Source organism: Ovis aries, chromosome 7, assembly GCF_016772045.2.
Source record: "Ovis aries strain OAR_USU_Benz2616 breed Rambouillet chromosome 7, ARS-UI_Ramb_v3.0, whole genome shotgun sequence".
NCBI lineage: Eukaryota > Metazoa > Chordata > Mammalia > Artiodactyla > Bovidae > Ovis > Ovis aries.
The window spans coordinates 83,067,904-83,094,681 of NC_056060.1; the positions used below are offsets into that span (position 1 = coordinate 83,067,904).

The 26,778-nt window shown below is 41.7% G+C and overlaps 1 protein-coding gene and 1 long non-coding RNA gene across 3 annotated transcripts in view; one reads left to right on the forward strand and one right to left on the reverse strand.

Moving 5' to 3' along the window:
• The first annotated feature begins 7,459 nt into the window (after positions 1-7,459).
• LOC101103726 (peroxisomal succinyl-coenzyme A thioesterase) lies at positions 7,460-23,995 on the forward strand. Of its 2 annotated transcripts, none has more exons than XM_004010775.6 (3): positions 7,460-7,945; positions 10,978-11,180; positions 12,142-23,995. In XM_004010775.6, the coding sequence occupies exons 1-3, from the start codon at positions 7,489-7,491 to the stop codon at positions 12,730-12,732; spliced, it is 1,251 nt and encodes a 416-aa protein (XP_004010824.2). In that variant the 5' UTR covers positions 7,460-7,488; the 3' UTR covers positions 12,733-23,995. The 2 variants fall into 2 exon arrangements, with proteins under 2 accessions (XP_004010824.2, XP_060274273.1); XM_060418290.1 differs by having other exon boundaries at positions 7,897-10,860.
• The window catches only part of LOC132660080 (uncharacterized), a 54,033-nt gene continuing 37,391 nt past the window's right edge, over positions 10,137-26,778 (reverse strand). Inside the window, exon 2 of the long non-coding RNA XR_009601294.1 lies at positions 10,137-14,230. This is a non-coding gene — a long non-coding RNA (uncharacterized LOC132660080). The remainder of the gene's footprint in view (positions 14,231-26,778) is intronic.

Consider the following 26,778-nt stretch of genomic DNA (forward strand, 5'->3'; position numbering starts at 1 on the left):
GTACATCTGCTTTTCAGTTCAGTTCAGTCATTCAGTCATGTCCAACTCTTTGTGACCCCATGGGCTGTAGCACACTAGACCTCCCTGCCCATTGCCAACTCCCAAAGTTTACTCAAACTCATGTCCATTGAGTTGGTGATCCCATCCAACCATCTCATCCTCTGTTGTCCCCTTCTTCTCCTGCCCTCAATCTTTCCCAGCAAGAGGGTCTTTTCAAATGGTTGGCTCTTCACATCAAATGGCCAAAGTATTAGAATTTCAGCTTCAACATCAGTCGTTCCAATGAACACCCAGGACTGATCTCCTTTAGGATGGATTGGTTGGATCTCCTTGCAGTCCAAGGGACTCTCAAGACTCTTCTCCAACACCACTGTTCAAAAGCATCAATTCTTCAATGCTCAGCTTTCTTTTTGGTCCAACTCTCACATCCATACATGACTACTGGAAAACCATAGCCTTGACTAGATGGACCTTTGTTGTCAAAGTAATGTCTCAGCTTTTTAATATGCTGTTTAGGTTGGTCATAAGTTTCCTTCCAAGGAGTAAGTGTCTTTTAATTTCATGGCTGCAGTCGCCATCTGCAGTGATTTTGGAGCCCCATCCTCCAGAAAAGTCTGCCACTGTTTCCATCTTCTTTTCAGATACTCTTAAATATTTATAAAAGTTGACAATGTTCAGAACATTAAGAAGTAATAAAGTACCAAGAGTAGTATTGACTGAAAAATCCAAACCTGAAAGTTGAGAGTTATGTTTTATTTGGTGAACAAAACTGAGGACTTAGGCCTGGGACACAGCCTCTCAACTCTGAGACTGTTCCAAAGTGGTAAGGGAGGAGCCAGGTTATATAGGGTCTCCGTAGTGGCTCAGTTGGTAAAGAATCTGCCTGCAATGAAGGAGACGTGGGTTTAATTCCTGGGTTGGGAGAATCCCCTGGAGAAGGGAATGGCAACCCATTTCTAGTATTCTTGCCTGGAGAATTCCATGGACAGCGGAGCCTGGCGGGCTACAGTCGATGGGGGTCACAAAGAGCTGGACATGACTGATCGACTAATGCCGGGAGCCAGCGTGAGGAACTCTGCCTACGGCAAAGGTCATGAGGAAGGAGGCTTCAGCATACACAAAGGAGGGATTGAGCCTCAGGAAACCCTCTCTTCCCAAGCATCTACCCCCAAAACCAGAGTCTACCTACTTTACTGTTTCGTGCTCTCACCTATACCTCTGACTTTATGGGGGGCTGACCCCATTACCTCTCTTGGAGAAGGAGTTAACTTACAGTTCCAAGTCAATAAAAATTCCAGGGTGTGACAAGAGTGTTTCAACTTATGAACTCCTCTGAAGGTTATCTAGCCTGCCTGTACAGGTTTGTCCAGCCACATGTGATTGTTTACAGCCTCCCAACCGTGAGAGGCACAAGATGTTTTAGACTTCCTAAAGGCAGATTCTTTTGGGAAGTTAGAAATTATTAGTTTAGTGGGTTGCTGCTGCTACTGCTGCTGCTGCAGCTGCAAAGTCGCTTCAGTCGTGTCTGACTCTGTGCGACCCCATAGATGGCAGCCCACCAGGCTCCCCATCCCTGGGATTCTCCAGGCAAGAACACTGGAGTGGGTTGCCATTTCCTTCTCCAATGCATGAAAGTGAAAAGTGAAGTTGCTCAGTCGTGTCTGACTCTTCATGACCCCATGGACTGCAGCCTACCAGGGATTCTCTGGGCAAGAGTACTGGAGTGGGGTGCCATTGCCGTCTCCTTGGTCAGGAATTATATTTGTGAAGGGTTTTTCATTTGTTGTGCCAATAATTGCTGCTAATTCCCTGTCCTGGGTGTGACAAGGGTGTCTCAGGTCAAACCTCTCTGCTGACAGACTAGCTTGTGTGACAACCTCTCAACCATAAACAGCACAGAGAGTGTGGAGTATTTTGAAAGTCTTAATTAGCATAGGGCTTTTCTCATTGTTGAGTCAATGATTGCCGCCAGGCCTCCATGTCCTTAGGCACCTGGGAATATATTAATCAATGTATTTTAAATATAGAAAAGGAAATAGTAGTTTTTGATGTTAGCAATACTAGACTTTTTGAGTTAATGAATTTTCTCTTTTGTTATATAAGTCACTATGTCCTTGCTATGTAAAAATATAACTTTATCACTATCTTAAGACTAAATAGATCTTAAGGGGAACATTGGTGAAGGGTTTTCATTTGCGGGGCTGATGTTTGCTGCTAAATCTCCATATCCCCTGCCCTTATAATGAATATAACTAGCATATAGGAGAAATAAGTATTAACCTTTAGGATTAATCATGTTAACCTTAGGTTAAATAAATTCCTTTCTTAGTTGTAACCCACTACACCCTCACCCTATAGGAATGCAACTTTATCTGCTACCTTCAGAGGGTGGCACCTGGTTTAAGAAAAAACACCCTTGGAAAAAATAAGTTTTCTGGTTAACTGACTGTTATCAGAAAGAAAGGGTCGTAAAATGTCAGCAGGCCTCATGGCCAGAAGATGATGTAAAACCCCTAAGACCTTTTTTTATACATTTATGTGAAGCACCTGATTTTGATAAAGGTCAGGACTGCTGACCCCCGCTTGACTCTGTATTCATCCCTATGTATAACAAAAGGTATATAAGCAAACCTAAAAAATAAAGATATTGGATCAGTTTCCAGAAAGACTGGTTCCCCCGTGTTGTTTCTTTCTTGCTCCCCATTTTTCTGGTTGAATTCCCATCTGGAGTGTGGGTGTCCGCCACATCTACTTACTTGCCCCGTCTTTTAAGTTCCACGCAAGAAGGAGCCCAATGAGGGGCACCTTCCGATATTCAAGTGGCGCCAGTGGCCCAACGTAGATGGTGCAAATTCCTTGTCTTGGAATTTTATTGGTATCCCATGTAAACCAAGTTATTCAGCCTCTTTTTCTCCACTAATATTTCCTACTACACTACCCATTTCCAATCTCTCTATATATCTGTAATTAAATAAGTTTTTTCCTAGGACGCCTACTCCATCTCCTCTTCGAATTACCCTAGACCCACCAGGGTTGGACCCCAGCAGACTAACATTTTCACTTTCTTTGTTTCAGCTTATGTAGGGTTTTTGCAACAATGACCAGGCAGTTGGGAACATCAAAAGACTACTGTTAAAGAAAACTAGGTATCTCAAGTTAATAAATTAAGTACTCTTTTATGTTTAGGAAGATACATGAGTCTGGGCATATTGAAATAATTCCTTTGATATATACCTTAGCTACCTAGGGCCAGTATCCTGTTTTTTTCCCATTCTGAGTCCCCCCAGGATGTACCTCAGGGGAAGCCTGTCTGTCTCCATTCTGAGTTCCCTCAGTGTCACTGTTAGGGGTGGCTGTACTGGTCTGGTGCCTGGAACATCCTTTGTTTACTGATATGGCAGGCAATATTTTTCATTCACAGTAGAAATGATGCAGACTATATTTTTTAAATACAGTTGGAGAAAAATAGAAATTAATAAGAGGTTTACCAGAGAGAGTAAAAGTGGAATTTAAACACATTGGAAAACATAGGGTTGATAATATCTCTATCTTTCAAAGTCATAGATTTAGTTGAAATTTGATGGGGCAAGAAATAAACACATATATGTTATTTAAAATTACAAAATTAACCAACAGAATAACAAAAAAATAATACTATATCTCTCAAACACCTGGAGGAAGAAGAAAGAGTAAGTTGAATGTTCATGAGTCAGTAAATAACTACAAAATGCAAATATTATGAAATAGAGAAACATGCATAATATTTAATACAATGAAGGTAACCATAAAAACTAGTGAAAATAGAGATAAAAGAGGCTGCTTGAAGAACATGGGACTTTTTTATAGGGCAGCGGTGAAAAACAGGGCTGCTGATTTGCATTTTTTCCCACCCATATACTTAGTACTGTGCAGAAATTGCATGCTAAGTTGCTTCAGTCATGTCTGACTCTTTGTGACACTATGGACCATAACCTGCCTGGCTCCTCTATTCATGGGATTCTCCAGGCATGAATACTTGTATGTGTTGCCATGCCCTCCTGTTGAGGATCTTGCTGACCCAGAGATCAAACCCACGTCTTATGTCTCCTGCATTGGCAGGTAGGTTGTTAACCACTAGCACCACCAGGAAGGCCTATCTGGGGAAAAAGTTAAAATTTTCAATTTATACAAAAGTTGTTTCCAAACAACTTAGATTTAAAAGGAGTCCCAGAAATTAAAAACTAAGAGGTTATGATGAAATAATATGGAAAACACATTTGACCCTTGAGGAACACAGGTGTGAATTGCACAGGTCCACCTACAAGTGAACTTTTTTCTTTCTTTTTTTGCTTTTTTTGAACTTAAAAAATAAATATGTACTACAGTACTTCACCAGCTGCTGTTGCTTGAATACATGGAAGCGAACACAGGTACAGAGGGATAACTATAGTTATACTTGGATTTTAACTGCATGCAGAGTCAGTGCCCCGGCCCCTGAAGTGTTCAAGGTCAATAGTTCTCCACATGGGGTCGCAAAGAGTTGGACACAACTGAGCAACTGACACTTTCTTTCACATAATACTAGGTATTATAAGTAAATAGAGATAATTTAAACTATATGAGAGGGTTTTCATAGGTGATATGCAGACACTACTCCATTTTATATAAGGGACTTAAGTATCTGTAGATTTTGGTATTGTCTGGGGTCCTAAAACAAATCGGATAGTGAGGTAAAACTGTATTCTAAGGTCTCTTTCATATTGAGAGAAAGGTAAAGAAACTGTCCACGCTGTTAACATTTCAAGAGTAATGGTTCTTTTCAAAAATTTTACCTTTTCAAAAATTCAAGAGTAACTACTAAAATAAACAATACTTAATTCACAAATGAAGAGAACACAAGAAAAAAAGGAAAAACTTACTAAATCCAGAAGAAGGCAAGGGACTTCCCTGGTGGTCCAGTGGTTAAGAATTCACTTTCCAATGCAGGGGACACAGGTGTGATCCTTGGTGGGGATCTAAGCCTGTGCGCAACAACTACTCAAGCACGTGCATCTACAGCCCGGGTTCCACAATAAGAGAAGCCACCTCAAGGAGAAGACTTTATACTGCAACGAGAGAGCAGCCCCTGCTTGCCGCAACTAGAGAAAGCCAGCAAGCAGCAATAAAGACTCAGCACAGCCAAAAATAAAGAAATAAATATTTTAAAAAGGAATACCAGGTTCACACGCCCACTTACATACTTTCTTCAACATCTGGAAATAAAACCTAGTTGGAAGCACTCAGATTTGGGAGAAAGTGGCAGCTGGTGGGAGAGTAAACTATCATTTCACATTGTAAACTTTTCAACATTGCTTACCTCTGTTTTTCAAAGTACATATATTTTTCCTTCAAAAAGAATTGATTTTTCCTTACAGAGCAATTTAGAAGCACTGTGCAAACCTATGACAATTATCTGGAGACCATGAGAAACAGTTGGAGAAGGAAATGGCAACCCACTCCAGTATTATTGCCTGGAATATTCGAAGGACAGAGGAGCCTGGCAGGCTACAGTTCATGGTGTCACAAAGAGTCCGACATGACTGAGTGACTGAGCGTGAGAAACAAAACACAGATGTGCTCAGTCCCTGGGTACTATGACGTTAAACATGACATTTTGCTTCCTGCTGCTGCTGCTGAGTCGCTTCAGTCGTGTCGGACTCTGTGCAACCCCATAGATGGCAGCCCACCAGGCTCCCCTGTCCCTGGGATTCTCCAGGCAAGAACATTGGAGTGGGTTGCCATTTCCTTCTCCAATGCATGAAAGTGAAAAGTGAAAGTGAAGTCACTCAGTTGTGTCCGACTCTTAGTGACCCCATGGACTGTGGGCCCACCAGGCTCCTCCGTCCATGGGATTTTCCAGGCAAGAGTACTGGAGTGGGGTGCCATTGCCTTCTCCTCTATTTTGCTTCCTAGTATTCTTCAAAGCCTTTCACATATACTGTCATCTTTGATCCCCATATAGGAGACTTTCATCATGTTAAACACAAGAACTCTTAAACCCCCAAAGATATAACCTTACTTGAGACTACAGAACTAGTCAGTGATGAAGTCAGGGCTAGAATTCTAATATATTTCACCCCAATGTTGCTGCTCACTGTTGAGTTCCATATTTGGAGTCTGTCAAGGCTCTGACAGAGGTTAATCCTCAGTAGCTTAACATTCTCTAAGCCTCAGGTTCCTCCTCTCGAATATGTGAAAAATACTCCCAGTGTTTTACGGACTTGTTAAATTGTGAATGCAAAACACACAATTTAACAAGATGGATAAATTTAACAAGAGTAGCCATTACTCTTTAGCAATGGAGTACCCTGGAGAAGGAAAGGGCAACCTTCTCCAAGATTCTTGCCTGGAGAATCCCAAGGACAGTCTGTACAGTCAGAAGGAATCAGACATGACTGAAGCAACTTAGCATACACACACAGCACACGGTCATAACTATACTACATATAAATTGTAGTAAATATAAAATACATCCTTGGACATTATATCTGTATTGCTTCCAGGGTCACCTTCAAAACGTTGATGTTTAGTGTCTACGAAGACTGAATGTTCTCATTCTCTATGATACAGCAATTTCAATCTTTGGTATTCACGTCACCAAAATGAAGCACTATATCTAAGAATCCCTAGTTGGGTATTATCAAATGCCTATAGTCAGTAAAATTTGACAAATACTTTAATGATTACAAAATGCAATACTATTTGTCAGTGATCACGGAAAATCTACAACTGCTCCCAACAGTATTGATGAATCTCAAATACATAATATGAGAATAAAATCAGACACTAAAGAAGGCCGACTGAAGGATTCATCACCATAAAATAGAGTTGGGAAAAACCAACCCGTTTTATTGGACTCAGAGTACCTTGGGGATGGGAAAGCGACTGGAGTAGAAAGGAGGGTGGCTTCTGGAGTGCTGGTAGTGATGTTTCTGAATCCCTGGGCTTGGATACCCAACTAAGTACCTTCGGGTTTTGGAATTCATTGAACTGTACGCTTAATATTTATGCACGTTTTTGGTATGTACGTTATAATTCATTAAAAGTTTTAAGTTGTCCTTTTCTATGGAGGGGCTACAAGTCTTGGAATTCTGTCTAAAGTCACTCAGCTCTGGTTTCACCATGAATCAATTACCCGCAACGATGCGGGAGGTTTGAGGCTGAAAAGGCGTCCGCAGGCGGGTTTGGCACCCCACGGACAGCAGGACATCCCTGAGCGCCCCGCCAGGAAAACGACTTTCAGTCAAGCAAAAAACGACTTTTGGTCAGGCAAGTTGCCGGCTACAGGAGGTACATGGACGGGAAGCGCCAGGTCGCCTCCGGAGGCGCCTCAGCCTTTGACCGCTCCCCGGCGCCAGGCGGCTCCTGACCTCGTGGGTCCACTGGGCGTGCACACCCGGCCTGGGGTAGGACACCGGAAGCGACCTGAGCTTTCACTTTCAGAGTATAGGCTGCGACTGTGAGTCTGGGATGACAGTGACCGTGACGCTGGAGCCGGCCGGCCGCTGCCGCTGGGACGAGCCCGTGCGCATCGCCGTGCGCGGCCTGGCGCCGGGGCAGCCGGTCACGCTGCGCGCGTCCCTGCGCGACGAGAAGGGCGCGCTCTTCAGGGCCCACGCGCGCTACTGCGCCGACGCCGCCGGCCTGCTGGACCTGGAGCGCGCGCCCGCGCTGGGCGGCAGCTTCGCGGGGCTCGAGCCCATGGGGCTCTTCTGGGCTCTGGAGCCCGAGAAGCCTTTTTGGCGATTTCTGAAGCGGGACGTGCAGACGCCCTTCGCCGTGGAGCTGGAGGTGCTCGACGGTCACGAACCCGAGGCCCAGCGTCTTCTGGGCCGGGCGGTGCACGAGCGCGACTTCCTGGCCCCCGGGGTTCGGCGCGAGCCGGTGCGCGCGGGCCGGGTGCGCGCCACGCTCTTCCTGCCGCCAGGTGAGCTGGGGCCTGGCGAGCGTGTGCTCTAGGCCGTCTTGGTTTGTGGTACGGCTTCCCGGGAAGGGTGGCTTGGGATCAGGGTCAGAGAAGAGGATGTTAACTAAATCAGTGACCTCACATTCACAATGGAGGCTTTTGATTTGTTCTGCACTCTGCTATGCGGTTTGCTTGCATTATCTCATTTAACCTCTGTATCCCAAAGAGGTGAATACTGTTATTATGCAGATTAAAAAAAAAAAAAAGGCCTGGATGGGGTCTGTAGGTTCACTTTGCTATGAATAACTACAGATTTCTATGACCTTCAGCTCTGACACAGTATGATGGTCTTACACAATATGATGACAGCCGAGGAAGCTAGTGCCTCCTCTCTTCTCGAGTGTCCTGGTACACTGGGCCCCTTACCCACTGTTTCATGCTCCTCTCTACGACAGATCACTCTCCAGACTTCACGGCCTTCCTCACCTTAAGCCTAACTGGGTATCTCTTTTTCTTTCCTCTGGTCAAGTGCCATTTGAAACATAAGTACACACACACACACAGAGTCGTGTTGATGCAACACAATACAAAAGTTTTCTTGCAAGATTATTAACTTGGTTATTCTTGCCTACAACTACAGATTCTTAGAACCTTAAAATAATATGGAGGGTAAACGCATCGATCAGTTCAGTTCAGTACAGTCTCTCAGTCGTGTCCGACTCTTTGCAACCCCATGAATCGCAGCACGCCAGGCCTCCCTGTCCATCACCAACTCCCGGAGTTCACTCAGACTCACGTCCATCGAGCCAGTGACGCCATCCAGCCATCTCATCCTCGGTCATCCCCTTCTCCTCCCGCCCCCAATCCCTCCCAGCATCAGAATCTTTTCCAATGAGTCAACTCCTCGCATGAGGTGGCCAAAGTACTGGAGTTTCAGCTTTAGCATCATTCCTTCCAAAGAAATCCCAGGGCTGATCTCCTTCAGAATGGACTTCTTGGACCTCCTTGCAGTCCAAGGGACTCTCAAGAGTCTTCTCCAACACCACAGTTCAAAACCATCAATTCTTCGGTGCTCAGGCTTCTTCACAGTCCAACTCTCACATCCATACATGACCACAGGAAAAACCATAGTCTTGACAAGACGGACCTTAGTCAGCAAAGTAATGTCTCTGCTTTTGAATATACTATCTAGATTGGTCATAACTTTTCTTCCAAGGAGTAAGCGTCTTTTCATTTCACGGCTGCAGTCACCATCTGCAGTGATTTTGGAGTTACCTTATATATTTTACTTGGACTCCCTTCCCTAAAAGGAACTTGTATCCCTTTTCAATAATGACTAAGGGAACTATTATCTTTCCTTTGATTCACAGGAACTGACTAATAGTTTAGAAAGATCTCTAAAAGGAAAGCAGGCTCTTTTTAAAAAATTGAAGTGTAGTTGATTTACATAGTATTCATTTCTGCTGTACTGCAAAGTGATTCAATTATACATATATATATTGTTTCCATTATAGTTTATCACAGGGTATTGAATATAGTTCCCTGTGCTATATGGCAAGACCTTGTTATTTATACATTCTCTATATACTAGTTTGCATCTGCTAACCCCAAACTCCCACTCCATCCCTTTGCAACACACCCTCCCTCTTGGCAACCACAAGTCTGTTCTCTGCATCTGTGAGTATGTTTCTGTTTTGTTGATAAGTTCATTTGTGTCATATTTTAGATTCTACATATAAGTGTATCATATGGTGCTTGTCTTTCTCTTCCTGACTTAGTTCACTGACTATGATAATCTCTGCGTCCATCCGTGTTGCTGTAAATGTTGGTTCATTCTTTTTTAGGCTGAGTAGTATTCCATTGCATATATGTACCACATCTGTATCCATTCATCTGTCAGTGAACATTTAGCTTGTTTCCTTGGCTTGGTTGTTGTGAACAGTGCTGCTATAAACATAGGAATTCATATATCTTTTTGATTTATAGTTTTTTCCTCGTATATGCCCAGGAGTGGGATTGTTGGATCATATGGCAACTCTATTTTTAGTCTTTTGAGAACCTCCCTGCTATTTTCCATCGGAGAAGGTGATGGCACCCCACTCCAGTACTCTTGCCTGGCAAATCCCATGGACGGAGGAGCCTGGTAGGCTGCAGTCCATGGGTGTAAGGCTCGGAGAACTGCACTCTGAAAAGGACATTCAGGGACAGCCTCTAGTGGACTGACAAAGTTTATTATCTAATTGTGTAGTTTTATAATTTTCAGGGAATAGAGCATAAGACAGACTTGCACGTAGCCATTTCAGATAAACATCAAAGCATTTAAGCATAAAATACAGTTCCCACCGCCCAAGCCATAACATAGCTTTGGCGAAACTCTAAAGTGAGCTTTATCATGAAACAACAGTCCTTGCTCTCAGAAACAGGTGGTCAGAAGGAAGCCTTCGAACGCCTCAAGGCCGGGCGTATAACCCTTCGTTATCCGTTCCCAGCCTCAGGCACTCGGTGAAAGCTCATAACCCTTTGTTATACTCGTTCCAGCTTCCAACCTTCGTCATGAATGGAGCAAATACATTTTCAATATTTGCTCAAAGCCTTCCAGCTCCTCCACACATGGGGTTGCTAGGAGTCAGACACGACTGAGCGACTTCACTTTCACTTTTCACTTTCATGCATTGGAGAAGGAAATGGCAACCTACTCCAGTGTTCTTGCCTGGAGAATCCCAGGGACGGGGGAGCCTGGTGGCTGCCGTCTCTGGGGTTGCAGAGTCGGACACGACTGAAGCGATGTAGCAGCAGCAGCAGCAGCATACTATTTTCCATAGTGGCTACACCAACTTATATTCCCACCAACAGTGTAGGAGGGTTCCCTTTTGTCCATACCGTCTCCGGCACTCATCTGTAGACTTTCTAATGATGGTCATTCTGACTCGTGTGAGGTGAGTATCTCATTGTAGTTTTGATGTGCATTTCTCTAATAGTTAGTGATGTTGAGCATGGAAAGCAAATTCATTAAATTATATAATATTTTCCCTTTGTAATATTACTGTCTCTAGGATCTGGACCTTTCCCAGGGATCATTGACATCTTCGGTATTGGAGGAGGCCTGTTGGAATATCGGGCCAGTCTTCTGGCTGGCCACGGCTTTGCCACTTTGGCTCTAGCTTATTATGACTTTGATGATCTTCCCAAGAAATTTGATGTGATACACCTGGAGTATTTTGAAGAAGCCCTGTGCTACATGCTTCAACACACCCAGGTTCTCCTGATGTCCTTTATCATTCTCTTCAGGACCAACCCCAGAGAGCTGTCCCTTTGCACTCACCTGCGGTGGGTGCACTGGTGCTGCTGTGCGCTTCTTTCACCGAGATTTCCTTCGGAGACTTCCTTGGTTTTAGTGCCTAAAGCACCTAAAGCACCATCCCCTTTCTTTGTCAGTTGGGTTAATAATGCAGAATTCATTGTAAAAGTCATGTGAAATTTTATTTGAAGGAATTAGGTAGTGATATGAAAATTTCTTTTGAGAGAAAGTAGAGTTTCTAATGTTTTTGCTTTGAATGCTTTTTAATATTTTTCTGATAGGAGGGTATGTTCTCAGATGATTGAAACTTGTCCACCCATTTCAGAAGATAAGAACTCCTTAACTGGACTCTGCAGTCCTACTTTGTTTCTATTAAGTTAACCATTTTTCAGTATATATTTAGAAGTGGTCTGATAATGATTCACTTCTTGTAACAGAATTTGGTTTCACAGGCTTAGATACCCAAGAACATAAGGCTCTGAACTTGCCAGGCTCCAAGACTCAGCATTCTCTAGTGTCTGACTCTCTGGAAGTTTGCAAACCATCCTGGTGGCTCAGTCAAGTAAACAATCTGTCTGCAATGCAGGTAGACCCAGGTTTGACCCCTGCGTGGGGGAGATTCCCTGGGGAAGGAAGTGGCCACCATCTCCAGTATTCTTGCTTGGAGAATCCCATGGACCGAGGAGCCTGGCAGGCTGCAGTCCTTAGCAACTAAGCCATCATCCCAAATTTACCATTGAATTTGTTTGCCATGTGTCCAGCAAGATAGTCTTTATATGGGAAGAAACGCCTCTGTAAACTGAGGTTGAATGTCTTGTGGCCAGTTCACAAATTAAAGCTAGCAGCATCTCTAGTTGCATTTAGAAAAATGTTTTTCTCTTGGGTATGTTCCTGACTCTTGTCTCTTCTTTTCTTCCAGATAAAGGGCCCACGCATTGGGCTTCTGGGCATTTCTTTAGGGGCTGATATTTGTCTCTCCATGGCCTCATTTTTGAAGAACATCTCAGCCACAGTTTCCATCAATGGATCTGGGTTCAGTGGACACAGAGTCGTATACTACAAGGACATCAACATTCCACCACTGGGCCATGACCTGAGGCGAGTGAAGGTAGCTTTCTCAGGCCTCCTAGACATTGTGGATATAAGGAATGATATTATAGGGGGATGTGAGAACCCCTGCATGATTCCAATAGAGAAGGCCCAGGGGCCCATCCTCTTCATTGTTGGTCAGGATGACCATAACTGGAGGAGTGAGCTTTATGCCCAGATAGCCTCTGAACGGTTACAGGCCCATGGAAAGGAAAAACCCCGGATCATCTCTTATCCTGGGACTGGGCACTACATTGAGCCTCCTTATTTCCCCATGTGCCCAGCTTCTTTGCACAAATTATTGGACAAACCCGTAATGTGGGGTGGGGAGCCCAGGGCCCATTCTAAGGCCCAGGTAGATGCATGGAAGCAAATTCTAACCTTCTTCACCAAACACCTTGGACCTTCCCCCAAATTGTAATGCACTGCTCTGTTACTGACAGGAGAGAGAGATTCAAGGTTGGATTTTAGTGTTTAATAATCTTATTTGAATCGTTTGTCCCCTGGACAACACTAAATTCATGTCATTGGTATTAATGACATATTTTAGGTAACTTTGTGGAGTTTTGTTTCATTATGAATTTTTCTAATGTAACACATGCCTATTGTTGAAGATTCAATAGAGGTATATAGTACAAAATAGTAAAAAGTATCTGTAATTTTAAGATTTGTGTTTTCATCTAGATTTTTTTTTACTTAACATTTTTAGTCACAGAACTACTGGTTACTTCTTCCATCACTGGGAGAGAATGGCCATTCAGTATTTGCCAGTGGTTCAATTACTGTTAACAGTAGAATTTTCATTGGCTAAAGTATACACAGTGGTGTTGATAGAAGGAAAGCCAGACTGACCTGACCCTTTTCTCATGGAGATTAAAGAGGAATTCCCCGGGAGGAGTTACGGTAAGAAGGGGAGCATCAGGGGCTTCGTTTGTGGTCAGTGGTTAAGAATCCACCTTTCAATGGAAGGAACACCATTTTGATCCCTTGTCCAGGAAGATCCCACATGCCTGGGGCAACTAAGTATATGTGCCACAACTACTGAAGCCTGCAAACCTAGAGCTCTTGATCCAGAACAGGAGCGGCTACTGCAATGAGAAGTCCGCATATTGCAAAGAGAGAGTAGCCCTCGCTCACCCCAACTATAGAAAGCCCATACCCAGCAACAAAGACTCAGCACAACCAAAAAATAATAAAAATAAAACAAGAAGGGGAACATCTGACTCTGGAATAGTTTAGTCAAAACTGTTCCAAAGGTGAGTCATTCAGTTCAGTTGCTCAGTTGTGTCTGACTCTTTGCGACCCCATGGACTGCAGCACACCAGGCTTCCCTGTCCATCACAAACTACTGTAGGATGCTCAAATTCATGTCCATCGAGTCGGTGATGCCATCCAACCATCTCATCCTCTGTCATCCCCTTCTCCTCCTGCCTTCAATCTTTCCTAGCATCAGGGTCTTTTCCAGTAAGTCGGCTCTTTGCATCAGGTGGACAGGGTATTGGAGCTTCAGCTTCAGCATCAATCCTTCCAAAGTCATCAGTCCAAAGGTGATGACTATGACCTATTTTCCTTCTTGCTTCTTGGTTCTAAGAACAAACTTTGGAAATTCATATTGTGATATTCCTAGACGCATCATCACTTTCCCTGACAACAAAGCTACAAAGCATTATGTAGGTTTATTTGAAGAGATAATGGTTGAGAATTTTCAAAAATTGACAGACATCAACCACATAGTCCAGAAGCACTATGTCTTAGCTCAGGCTTCTCTAACAAAATACCATAGATGTAATGGCTTAAACAACAGACATTTCTCACAGTTCTGGAGGCTGGGAAGTCCAGGATCAAGGTTCTGGCAGATTCAGTTCCTGGTGGGGGCCTCTTCTGGCCTAGAGACAGCTGCCTTCTCCCTGTGTCTTCAACTGGAGGGGAGAGAAAGAGGGGGAGCTCCAGTTTCACTTCCTCATTTCATAAGGACACTAATCCCATCATGGAGGCCTCACTCTCCTGACCTCATTTAAACCTAACAACTTCGCAAAGGCCCCACTTTCAAATACCATCACACTGGCGTTTTAGATTGCACCACTGAGTTTTGAGGGCACACATTCTGTTCACAACACCTATAAACCTCAAGCTAGTCAAATACAAAAAAAAAGCTGTATTTAACACATTATAGAAAAATTGTGCAGGTTTTAAATAATTTGTGTGTTTATATATCATTATTCTTGGCTGTGCTGGGTCTCCGTGGCTGTGGCTTTTCTCTAGTTGCAGCGAACTGGGGTTTATATGCTCTAGTTGTGCTACATGGCTTCTCACTGTGGTGGCTTCTCTCATTGAAGATCATGGGCTCATGGGCACACGGGCTTCAGTAGTTGCAGCACGTGGGCTCAGTAGTTGCTGCTCCCAGGCTCTAGAGCACAAGCTAAATAACTGTGGAACACAGGCTTTAGGCACTCTGAGGCATGTGTGATCTTCCCAGACCAAGGATCAAACCCATGTCTCCTGCATTGGCAATCGGTTTCTTTACCACTAAGCCACCAGGGAAGCCCTGTGCAGGTTTAAAATAAAAATTCTACCCTGTGCAGGTAGAATTTATAGCATAGAATTTATAACACAAAATTCTTTGCCACTTCTGGCACAAAGAGGTGGGAGATCTATGCCCTCTCCCCTCAATACGGATGGATTTCTGACTGCTTCAGTTAGTACTGAACTGATCCTTTGTGACCAGAAGGTAGGTCATAGAGGCCATGAAGTTTCCACCTTGTTTGCTGGGAACACTTGCTCTTAGAGCACTGAGTCACCCTATGAAGCTTGACAAACTTGAGGCTGTGATGCTATGCGTGTGTGTGTGTTAAATTGCTTCAGTCATGTCCAACTCTTTGCAACCTATGGACTGTTCAGTTCAGTTCAGTTGCTCAGTCATGTCCGACTCTGTGACCCCATGAATTGCAGCATGCCAGGCCTCCCTGTCCATCACCAACTCCCGGAATTCACTCAGACTCATGTCCATCGAGTCAATGATGCCATCCGGCCATCTCTTCCTCGGTGGTCCCCTTCTCCTCCTGCCTTCAATCCCTCCCAGCATCAGAGTCTTTTCCAATGAGTCAACTCTTCACATGAAGTGGCCAAAGTACTGCAGTTTCAGCTTTAGCATCATTCCTTCCAAAGAACACCCAGGGCTGATCTCCTTTAGAATGGACTGGTTGAATTTCCTTGCAGTCCAAGGGACTCTCAAGAGTCTTCTCCAACACCACAGTTCAAAACCATCAATTCTTTGGCGCTCAGCCTTCTTCACAGTCCATCTCTCACATCCATACATGACCACTAGAAAAACCATAGCCTTGACTAGATGGACTTTTGTTGGCAAAGTAATGTCTCTGCTTTTGAATATGCTATCTAGGTTGGTCATAACTTTCCTTCCAAAGAGTAAGTGTCTTTTAATTTCATGGCTGCAGTCACCATCTGCAGTGGTTTTGGAGCCCCCCAAAATAAATTCTGACACTGTTTCCACTGTTTCCCCATCTATTTCCCATGAAGTGATGGGACCAGATGCCATGATCTTCGTTTTCTGAATGTTGAGCTTTAAGCCAACTTTTTCACTCTCCTCTTTCACTTTCATCAAGAGGCTTTTTAGTTCCTCTTCACTTTCTGCCATAAGAGTGGTGTTATCTGCATATCTGAGTTTACTGATATTTCTCCTGGCAATCTTGATTCCAGCTTGTGCTTCTTCCAGCCCAGCATTTCTCATTATGTATTCTGCATATAAATTAAATGAGCAGGGTGACAATATACAGCCTTGACGTACTCCTTTCCTGATTTGGAACCAGTCTGTTGTTTCATGTCCAGTTCTAACTGTTGCTTCCTGACCTGAATATAGGTTTCTCAGAGGCAGGTCAGGTGGTCTGGTATTCCCATCTCTTTCAGAATTTTCCACAGTTTCTTGTGATCCACACAGTCAAAGGCTTTGCCATAGTCAATAAAGCAGAAATAGATGTTTTTCTGGAACTCTCTTCCTTTTCCATGATCCAGCAGGTGTTGACAATTTGATCTCTGGTTCCTCTGCCTTCCTATGGACTGTAGCTACCTTTTTTCTCTATCCAGGGGATTCTTCAGGCAAGCCTACTGGAGTGGGTTACCATGCCCTTCTCCAGTGATCTTCCTGACCCAGGGATCAAACCCTTGTCTCTTACATCTCCTGCACTGGCAAGCAGGTTCTTTACCACTAGTGCCACTTGTGAAGCTCCAGTTCTTAGACGTTCCAGTTCAAAAACGTGGCATCTGAGATGCACAATTGCTGGCCCCACCTACCTCTTCTGAAATCTAACTGAGAACGTGTTGCCAGTTCTTTCATTGCTGCTCAGTTTACCCTCTGAGTTGTTCTCTGTATCTCTTGGTTCTATCCTCTGAGTTGAAACCTGTGTTTCCCATAAAAATAATTAAATTAGGGAAAAAGCCTCCAGGATCTGTTTTCTGAGCAAAATATATGAAGCATCTAAAGGTCTCTGTGAGAGTTGGACTATAAAGAAAGCTGAGCACGGAAGAATTGGTGCTTTTGAACTGTGGTGTTGGATAAGACTCTTGAGAGTCCCTTGGACTGCAAGGAGATCCGACCAGTCCACCCTAAAGGAGATCAGTCCTGGGTGTTCATTGGAACTGATGTTGAAGCTGAAACTGCAATACTTTGGCCACCTGATGCGGAGAGCTGACTCATTTGAAAAGACCCTGATGCTGGGAAAGATTGAGGGCAGGAGGAGAAGGGGATAACAGAGGATGAGATGGTTGGATGGCATCACCAACACAATGGACATGGGTTTGGGTGGACTCCGGGAGTTGGTGATGGACAGGGAGGCCTGGCATGCTGTATGGGGTTGCAAAGAGTTGGGTACGACTGAGCGACTGAACTGAACTGCACTGAAAGTTCTGTTTTTAGACACAGATGTAAAGAACAGACTTTTGGACTCTGAGGGGGAAAAGGTGAGGGTGGGATGATTTGAGAGAATAGCATTGAAACATGTATATTACTATATGTGAAATAGATCAGCAGTCCAGGCTTGATGCATGAGACAGGATGCTCAGGGCTGGTGCACTTGGATGACCCTGAGGGATGGGATGGGAAGGGGAGTGGGAGGAGGGTTCAGGATGGGGAACACATGTATACCCATGGCTGATTCATGTGAATGTATGGGAAAAACCACTACAATATTGTAATTAGCCTCCAATTAAAATAATTTAAAATAAAAAATAGAAACAGGCAAAACTAATATATGGAGCTAGAAGTCAGAGTATTATAGTGGATGTTCTACAAGGCAGGAGTTTTGTTTTTGTTTTATGATATTGGTGCATTTACTGTGAAAATACATAGAGATGCACTTTAAAAAATAAATAAATAAAAGTCTCTTTTTATTTTGCACTCTTTCTCTTTTAAACTTACTGTGCTTCCACCAGAACCATTTAAAAAACTATGTGGGTTTTCTAAAAATATTAGTGGAGTTCACTGTATTAGGCAATACACCACTATAAACCTGTTTGAGATAAGAATGTCTCTATCTGGGTCTTTCTGGGAGAATGCTACAGGAAAACATCCTTAAGATTCTCATAAATTCTCTTATTTAATAGGATTTGTTAGGCACACCTTAAAATGTTTAGAGGGACTTTTGTCATTCTGAAATATTCTGTGAAGCACTACCTTGAATCTTTGAGGTCTTTACAAAGGATCTCCCATAGACTCACTCTGGGCTTGACTTTGCTTTGAAATTCTGTCTTACTGATAGAATAATTTACCATCTGGAGAAGGTGGAAAGGAAAAACAGTATTATTACTGTACTTGACAAGTCCTGGTTGCTTTCTATTTAGAAGTTCATTAAAAAATATTTTATATTGGAGTACAGTTGTGTTAATTTCAGGTGTACAGCAAAGCGGTTCAGTTATACACATATCTATTCTTTTTCAGATTCTTTCCCATACAGGTTATCACAGAATATTGAGTAGGTTCTCTGTACTGCACAGTAGGTCCTTGTTAATAACAGTTGATTCTTTAGTTCACCTTTTCTTCTTGTATGTTTTATAATAGGCAGCAAGAAGAAGCCAGATGGCACTATCAGTACTCTGCTGGGAAAGAATTTTAGCTAGAGCATTGAATTAATTAGGTATATTTTCCTTTTTTCACATTATTACAGATGTCAGTGTTTCCTCTGGCTTCCAGTGAATTTATTTTGCTTTCCTTTAGGCCTTCATAAGTCTCTTTGACTTTCACTAATGGTCTCCCTGGAGCCCTTCCAGCTTCCACCTGCCATTCAGTCCTAAAGCTAGTTGTGATTCTCATGCACGTGAATTTCTGCATGGACTGCTGAGCTTCCTCACAGCATGATATATGGATTTCAAAAATGTGAGACCAGACACTACAAAACTATTAGAGGAAAACATAGGCAGAACACTCTCTGACATAAATCACAGCATTAACCTTTTCAATCTGTCTTTCAGAGTAATGGAAATTAAAAAATAAACAAACAAATGAGACCTAATTAAACTCAAAAGCTTTTGCACAGCAGAGGAAACCATAAACAAAACAAAAAGACAACCCATCGAATGGGAGAAAATATTTGCAAATGATGTGACTGGCAAGGATTGGGTTCCAAAATGTACCAACAGCTTGTATGACTTAATATCATCAAACAAACAACCCAATTAAAAAACAGGCAGAAGACCTCAATAGACATTTCTCTAAAGATGACAAACACATGGCCAGTGAGTGGAAAAGTGAGAGTCGCTCAGTCATGCCCAACTCTTTGTGACCCCATGGACTGTACAGTGAATTCTCTAGGCAAGAATACTGGAGTGGGTAGCTGTTCCCTTCTCCAGGGGATCTTCCCGACTAGGGATCGAACCCAGGTCTCCTGCATTGCAGGTGGATTCATTACAAGTTGAGCCACGTGGGAAGCCCAAGAATCTTTGTGTGGGTAGCCTATCCCTTCTCCAGCAGATCTTCCCAATCCAGGAATTGAACTGGTCTCCTGCATTGCAGGCAGATTCTTTACCAACTGATCTATCAGGGAATTCCAACATGGCCAAGAGGCACATAAAAAGATGTTCAGTATTGCTAATTATTAGAGAAATGCAAATCAAAACTACAATGAAATATCATATCAGTCAGAATTCCTATCTTCAGAAAATCCGCAGACGGGCTTCGCTTGTCACTCAGTGGTAAAGAATCCACTTGCCAATGCAGGAGACACAGGTTTGACCCCTGATCCAGGAAGATTCCATGAGCCATGGAGCAACTAAGACTGTTCACCACAACTATTGAACCTGGGCTCTATAGCTCAGGAGCTGCAACCACTGAGCCTATATGCTAGAGCTACTGAAGCCCACCTCGAGCCTGTATTCTGCAACAAGAGAAGCCACTGCAAAGATAAGCCTCACACCGTAAGTGGAGAGTAGTTCCTACTCATTACAACTAGGGAAAAGCTCGAGCAACAATGAAGATCTAGCACAGCCAGAAAAGAGAAACCCACAGTCAATAAATACTGGAGAGGGGAACCTTCCTACACGGTTGATGAGAATGTAAATTGGTGTGGAGAGGTTCCTAAGAGAACTGAAAATAGAGTTACCATATAACCCAGCAATTCTACTCCTGGGCATATATCTGGAGAAAAACCAAAATTTTAAAAGATACATGTACCCCAATATTCCTTGCACTACTGTTTACAATAGCCAGGACATGGAAGCAAACTAAATGTCTATCAACAGAAGAATGGATAAATATGTGGTACATATACATAATGGAATATTGCTGTTGTTCAGTTACTAAGTTCTGCCCAACTCTTTGTGACCCCATGGACTGTAGCATGCCAGGCTCCTCTGTCCTCCACTGTCTCCCAAATTTTGCTCAAATTCATGTCAACTGAATTACCATCTCATCCTCTGTCGCCCCCTTCTATCCTACAGCCTTTCCCAGCAGCAGGGTCTCTTCCAATAAGTCTGCTCTTCACATCAGAAGGCCAAAGTATTAGAGCTTCAGCTTCAGCCAACACTCCTTCCAGTGAAATTTCAGGGTTGATTTCCTTTAGGATTGACTGGCTTGATCTACTTGCAGTTCATGGGACTCTCAGGAGTCTTCTCCAACACCACAGTTTGAAGAAATCAATTCTCCAGCACTCAGCCTTCTTTATGATCCAACTCACATCCATACATGACTACTGGAAAAACCATAGCTTTGACTATACAGACTTTTGTCGGCAAGGTGATGTGTCTACTTTTTAGTATGCTGTCTAGGTTTGTCATTGCTTTCCTTCCAGGGAGCAAGCATGTTTTAATTTCATGGCTGCAGTCACCATTTGCAGTGATTTTGGAGCCCAAGAAATAAAATCTGCTGCTGCTTCCACTTTTTCCTCTTCTATTTGCCATGAAGTGATGGGACCAGATGCTATGATCGTAATTTTGATTTTTTTTTTAATGTTGAGTTTCAAGCCAACTTTTTCACTCTTCTCTTTCACCCTCATCTAGAGGCTCTTTAGTTCCTCTTCACTTTCTGCCATTAGAGTGGTATCATCTGCAAATCTGAGGTTGTTCATATTTCGCCAGGCAATCTTGATTCTAGTTTGTGAGTCATCTGGCACAGCATTTTGCATGATGTACTCTGCATACAAGTTAAATAAGCAAGGTGACAATATACAGCCTTGACATACTCCTTTCCCGATTTGGAACCAGTCCATTTTTCCATGTCCAGTTCTAACTGTTGCTTCTTGACCTGCCTACAGGTTTCTCAGGAGGCAGGAAAAATGGTCTGATATCCCCATCTCTTTAATAATCTTTCACAGTTTGTTGTGATCCACACAGTCAAAGGCTTTAGTGTAGTCCGTGATGCAGAAGTAGATGTTTTTCTGGAACTTCCTTGCCTTCTCCATGACCCAACAAACGCTGGCAATTTGGTCTGTGGTTCCTCTGCCTCTTCAAAACCCAGCTTGTACGTCTGGAATTTCTTTGTTCATGTACTGCTGAAGCCTAGCTTGAGGGATTTTGAGCATAACCTTGCTAGCATGTGAAATGAGTGCAACTATATGGTAGTTTCAACATCGTTTGGCATTGCCCTTCTTTGGGATTGGAATGAAAACTGACCTTTTCCAGTCCTGTGGCCACTGCTAAGTTTCCCAAATTTCCTGATGTATTGAGTGCAGCACTTTAACAGCATCATCTTTTAGATTTTAAATAGCTCAGCTGGAATTCCGTCACCATATTACTCAGCCAGAAAAGAAAAACAAAATAATGCCATTTGCAGCAACGTGGATGGACCTAGAGATTGTCATACTGACTGAAGTAACTCAGACAGAGAAAGACAAATATGATATTGCTTAGTTGTGGAATCTTAAAAAACAACAACAGTAGGCTGATGAGAGAAATTGAAGATGATACAAAGAGACCAAAAGATATACTGAATTTGTGGATTTTAACCCTTGTCCGCTGTTGGTGGGAATGTAAATTGGTGTAGCCTCTATAGAAAACAGTATGGAGGCCCATCAAAAAACTAAAGCTCGTTCTACCAGATGAGTCAGCAATTCCTCTCTGGGATACATACCTGAAAAACAAAAACACTGACTCGAAAAGATGCATGCAGCCTAATGTCCACAGCAGTATTATTTACAATAGCCAAGATACTGAAGCAACTCAGCTTTCCATCAGTAGACAAATGGATAAAGAAGAGGATGGTATATATTTATAAAGGAATACTACTCCGTTCTAAAAAGAATCAAATTTTGCCATTTGAAACAACATGGATGAACCTGGAGGATATTACCCTTAGTAAAATAAGTCAGACAGAAAGACAAATACTGTATGTTACCACTTATCTGTGGAATACAAAAAAATAAATAAAACAAAAACAGACTCACAGATACAGAGAACAAACTAGTGGTTACCAGTGGGGAAAGGGTATGGGATAGGGGCAAGATAGAGGTAGGAGATTAAGAGGTATAAAGTACTATGAGTAAAGTATAAGAATTTATTTACAGCCAGAGAAATACATGCAATGTTTTCTTTTCTTCTTTTGGCTGTGCAGCGTACAGTATCTTAGTTCCCTTGGACCAGGGGTCAAACCCATGCCCCCTGCAGTGGAAGCATGGAGTCTTAACCACTGGACTACCAGGAAGTCCCTCCAATATATTATAATAATTTCATATGGAATATAGTCTTTTCAAATTTTAAATCAGTGTATTATATACTTGAAATTCATAATATTGTAAATCAACTGTACCTCAATATAGAAAATATATGTATATGTCAAAATTAATTCTAAAGACAGAATTCAGAGAGGTAGTGGCTTTTGATATGTGTCTTTTTTTTTTTTGATATGTGTCTTAACTGATAGGATTTCTTTTTTATGAATCTAAAGTAATATAAATTCATAGAAAATTTGGAAAACAAAATTATTCATTAAAAAATGAGTTTCATATAATCCATTTTTTTAACATGATTTAAAAAAAATTATTTATTTTAGTTTCGGTTGTGCTGGGTCTTTGTTGCTACAACTGGGGACTACTCTTCGTTGTGGCACACAGGCTTCTGACTGTGGTGTTTCTCTTATTGTGGAGCACAGGCTCAAGGCACAAGGGCTTCAGTAGGTGTAGCACGTGAGCTCAGTAGCTGTGGGTCCCAGCCAGAGTAGGGGCTTAGTAGTTGTTGCATATGGGCTTAGTTGAGCCATGGCATGTGGAATCTTCCTGGACCAGGGATTGAACTCATCAACTCTGTTTTGGCAGGTGGCTGCTTATCCACTATACCTCTAGGGAAGTCCAGAAACTAGCACTCTTAACATTTTAGTATATATCTCTTTTCCTTCAGACTTTGATTTTCTATTTATGTATGAATATTTTAGGAAACTGGGATTTTTCTGTGTACTGAGATTTTAATCAATTAAGTGTACATCCTTTTTACCTTAACATTATATGATGATTATTTTACCATATTTACATTCTTCAAATGCATGATTTTTAAAAACAGTAGCTTATACTCTATTGGTGCTACTATCCTTCATTTAAACAACCCCTGATGATTTTTCATTATGAAGTCGGGTGCTGGGGTAATGGGACATGTACATGTATTAAGTCTGTGTGTCACTGACTTTCTTGTTAATTTTTAAATTTGGCTGTGCTAGGTCTTAGCTAAAGAAATGGATCGTCAGTGCTGCATAAGAGATTTTTGTTGTTGCATGCAGGATCTAGTTCCCTAAATAAGGATCACAGAGTCTTAACCACTGGACCACTAAAGAAGTTCCCTGGTTATGTCTTTAAGAGAGATTCTTTGAAAAGAAATTATGGGGTCAAACTTGTAAACAGGATTCTTTACTATACATACCAGAAACTGTCAATTACACCATCAAGGACACTGTGAGACAGCCCAGCCATGCTGCATTGCTAACACTGGTGCAATGTGGGTATGCGTGTGTGCCCGTGTATCTCATTCTTACAATTGTATAAATTTAATGGTTTGAAAAGAGAGTCTCATATTGTTGTGCTTTTCTGTTCTTGTTGTTCCTGAGGTTGAATATTTTCCTCTCTTATCAGGAAAATATTTGTATTCCTTTTAAACTACATTTCCCATTCCTTCAGAATGTTCATCTATGTCTTCATGACCTATAGCAGCATTTCATTATGTATTACAGAAGTAAATAATTCTAATATATTTTGGCCACATTATATCAGCTTGTTATTTGCCATTTAAACTATGTGTATGTGTGTGAATATATATGTGTGTTAGTTTTGCAAGATGAGTTGATGATGGATGGTGGAAATGATAAGAAATATGTATACTGATCTCTGCCTGTACCTTTCTCCTAACTTCCAGCACAGAGCTCCTAAAACCCTAAATTTCTAAGTGATACAAGCACTAGTAGCATCTTTTGTTCTATTGAGGTGACTCTGGGTGGGCTCCTTGGATGGGGACTAGTAACCAGAAAGACCAATCCATGATTAGAAGCTTGGAATTGTCAGCCTGCTTGCGCTATTCTCCAGAGGAGAGAAGGGCCAGAAACTAGTGAATAATTCATCATGCTTATGTGAGGAAGCCTCCATAAAAATCCCAATAGAATGGGATTTGTATAGCTCTCAGGTTAGAAGGTCACAAAACAAGTTTGTTAATTTAAGATTACTGAAATCATACCAAGCATATTTTGACTACAATGTTGTGAGACTAGAATTCAATTATAAGGAAAAAAATTACAAAAAACACACAAACACATGAAATCTAAACAATATGCTACTAAGCAACCAATGTGTCATGGAAAAAATCAAAGGTGATATAAAAATAAATACCTGGATACAAGTAAAATGGAAACAACAACCCAAAATCTATAGAATGCAGCAAAAGCAGTTTTATGAGGCAAGTTCAGCTGGATATAAGCCTACCTCAAGAAACAAGAAAAATCTTAAATAAATAACCTGCTGCTGCTGCTGCTGCTAAGTTGCTTCAGTCGTGTCCAACTCTGTGCGACTCCGTAGATGGCAGCCCACCAGGCTCCTCCGTACCCAGGATTCTCCAGGCAAGAACACTGGAGTGGGTTGCCATTTCCTTCTCCAACGCATGAAAGTGAAAAGTGAAAGTGAAGTCACTCAGTCGTGTCCAACTCCTTGTGACCCATGGACTGCAGCCTACCAGGCTCTTCCATCCATGGGATTTTCCAGGCAAGAGTACTGGAGTGGGTTGCCATTGCCTTCTCTGAATAAATAACCTAATCTTTCACCTAAAGGAAATTTTTTTTAAAAGGCCAAACAAAACTGAAAGTTAGCAGAAGGAAAGACATAATAAAGATCGCAACAGAAATAAATTTAAAAGAGACTAAGAAAAGGTGAGGGGGGGGTGGGGGTAGGTCAATGAAACTCAGAGCTGATTCTTTGAAAAATCAATAAAATTGATAAATCAGACTCTTCAACAAAAATAATTTAAACAACCCAAAAAATCAGAAAATAAAAAATAAAGAAGTTATACTGACACCACAAAAATACAAAGATCATAAGCAACTACTACAAATAGTTAATGTCAATAAAATGTACAACCTAGAAGAAATGGATAAATTATTAGAAACATACAATCTACCAAGGCTGAATCAAGAAGAAATAGAAATAGGAAAACACAGATTACCATAATGAAATGAATCAGTAGTAAAAATTCTACCGAACACTTAAAGAGTTAACACCTCACCTTTTCAAACTATCCCCCAAATTTGAGAAGTACAAAGTAAAGGCTTCTGAACTCATTCTATAAGAAAAGCATCACCCTAATACCAAAATCTGGCAAAGACACTACAAAAATACAAAACAAACAAAAAATACATAAAACCAACATCATTGATGAAAGTAGATATAAAAATCCTCAACAAAATACTAGCAAACCCAGTTTAATAAATACATTAAAAGGATCATACACCATGATTAAGAAGGATTTATCCCCAGGATGCAAGGATAGTTCAATATTCAGAAATCAATGTGATTAATTAACTGAAGAATAAAAACATGATCATCTCAACAGATGCACAAAAAACTTTAACAAATTTGACATCAATTTATAATAAGAACACTCAACAAAGTAAGAAGAGAAGAAATAGACCTCAACATACTAACAAGCACAAATAACCAGCCTATAGCTAGCATCATACTCAATGGTCAAAAGCTGTGAGCATTCCCTTTAAGATCAGGAATAAGACAAGGATACTCACTCTCTCCACTTTTATTCAACCATGTATTGGAAGTCATAGCCATAGCAATCAGATAAGAAAAAGAAAAAAATGCATCCAAACTGGAAAGGTAGAAATAAAACTCACTGTAGGTGACATGATACTATATATAGGTAATTCTAATGACTCCCCTAAAAGCTCTGGGAGTTGGTGATGGACTGGCATGCTACAGTCCATGGGGTTGCAAAGAGTCAGACATGACTGAGTGACTGAACTGAACTGAATGACTCTGCAAAGAAATTATTAGAACTAATAAATGAATTCAGTAAAGTTTCAGGATACAAAGGTAATACAGAGAAATCTGTTTCTTCTCTACATACAAACTATCAGAAAGAGAAATAAAGAAAACAATTCCATTTACAACGCATCAGATAGAATAAAATATCTAGGAATAAATATAACTAAGGAGGTCAATATCTATACTCTGAAAACTATAAACCATTGGTGAAAGAAACTAAAGACAAAAAACCAAATGATATGCCATGCTCATGGGTTGGAATATTTAATATTATTAAAATGAATGTACAACCAAAGGAAATCTACTGATTTGGTACAATCCCTATCAAAATCCAACGGAATGTTCACATAACTAGAATAAATAATCCTGAAGTTTATATGGAAGCCCAAAGGACCTTATATAGCCATAGCATTCTTGAACAAGTAGAACAAAACTGGAGGTATCATGCTCCCTGATTTCATACTATACTACAAAGCTGCAGTCATTAAAACAGTATGTTACTAGTATAAAAA

Coding starts and splice junctions, on each gene's coding strand:
- LOC101103726 (XM_004010775.6), top strand. CDS start 7,489: ATGACAGTGACCGTGACGCTGGAGCCGGCCGGCCGCTGCCGCTGGGAC. Junction 7,946..10,977: donor CACGCTCTTCCTGCCGCCAG/GTGAGCTGGGGC, acceptor TACTGTCTCTAG/GATCTGGACCTTTCCCAGGG. Junction 11,181..12,141: donor ACATGCTTCAACACACCCAG/GTTCTCCTGATG, acceptor CTTTTCTTCCAG/ATAAAGGGCCCACGCATTGG.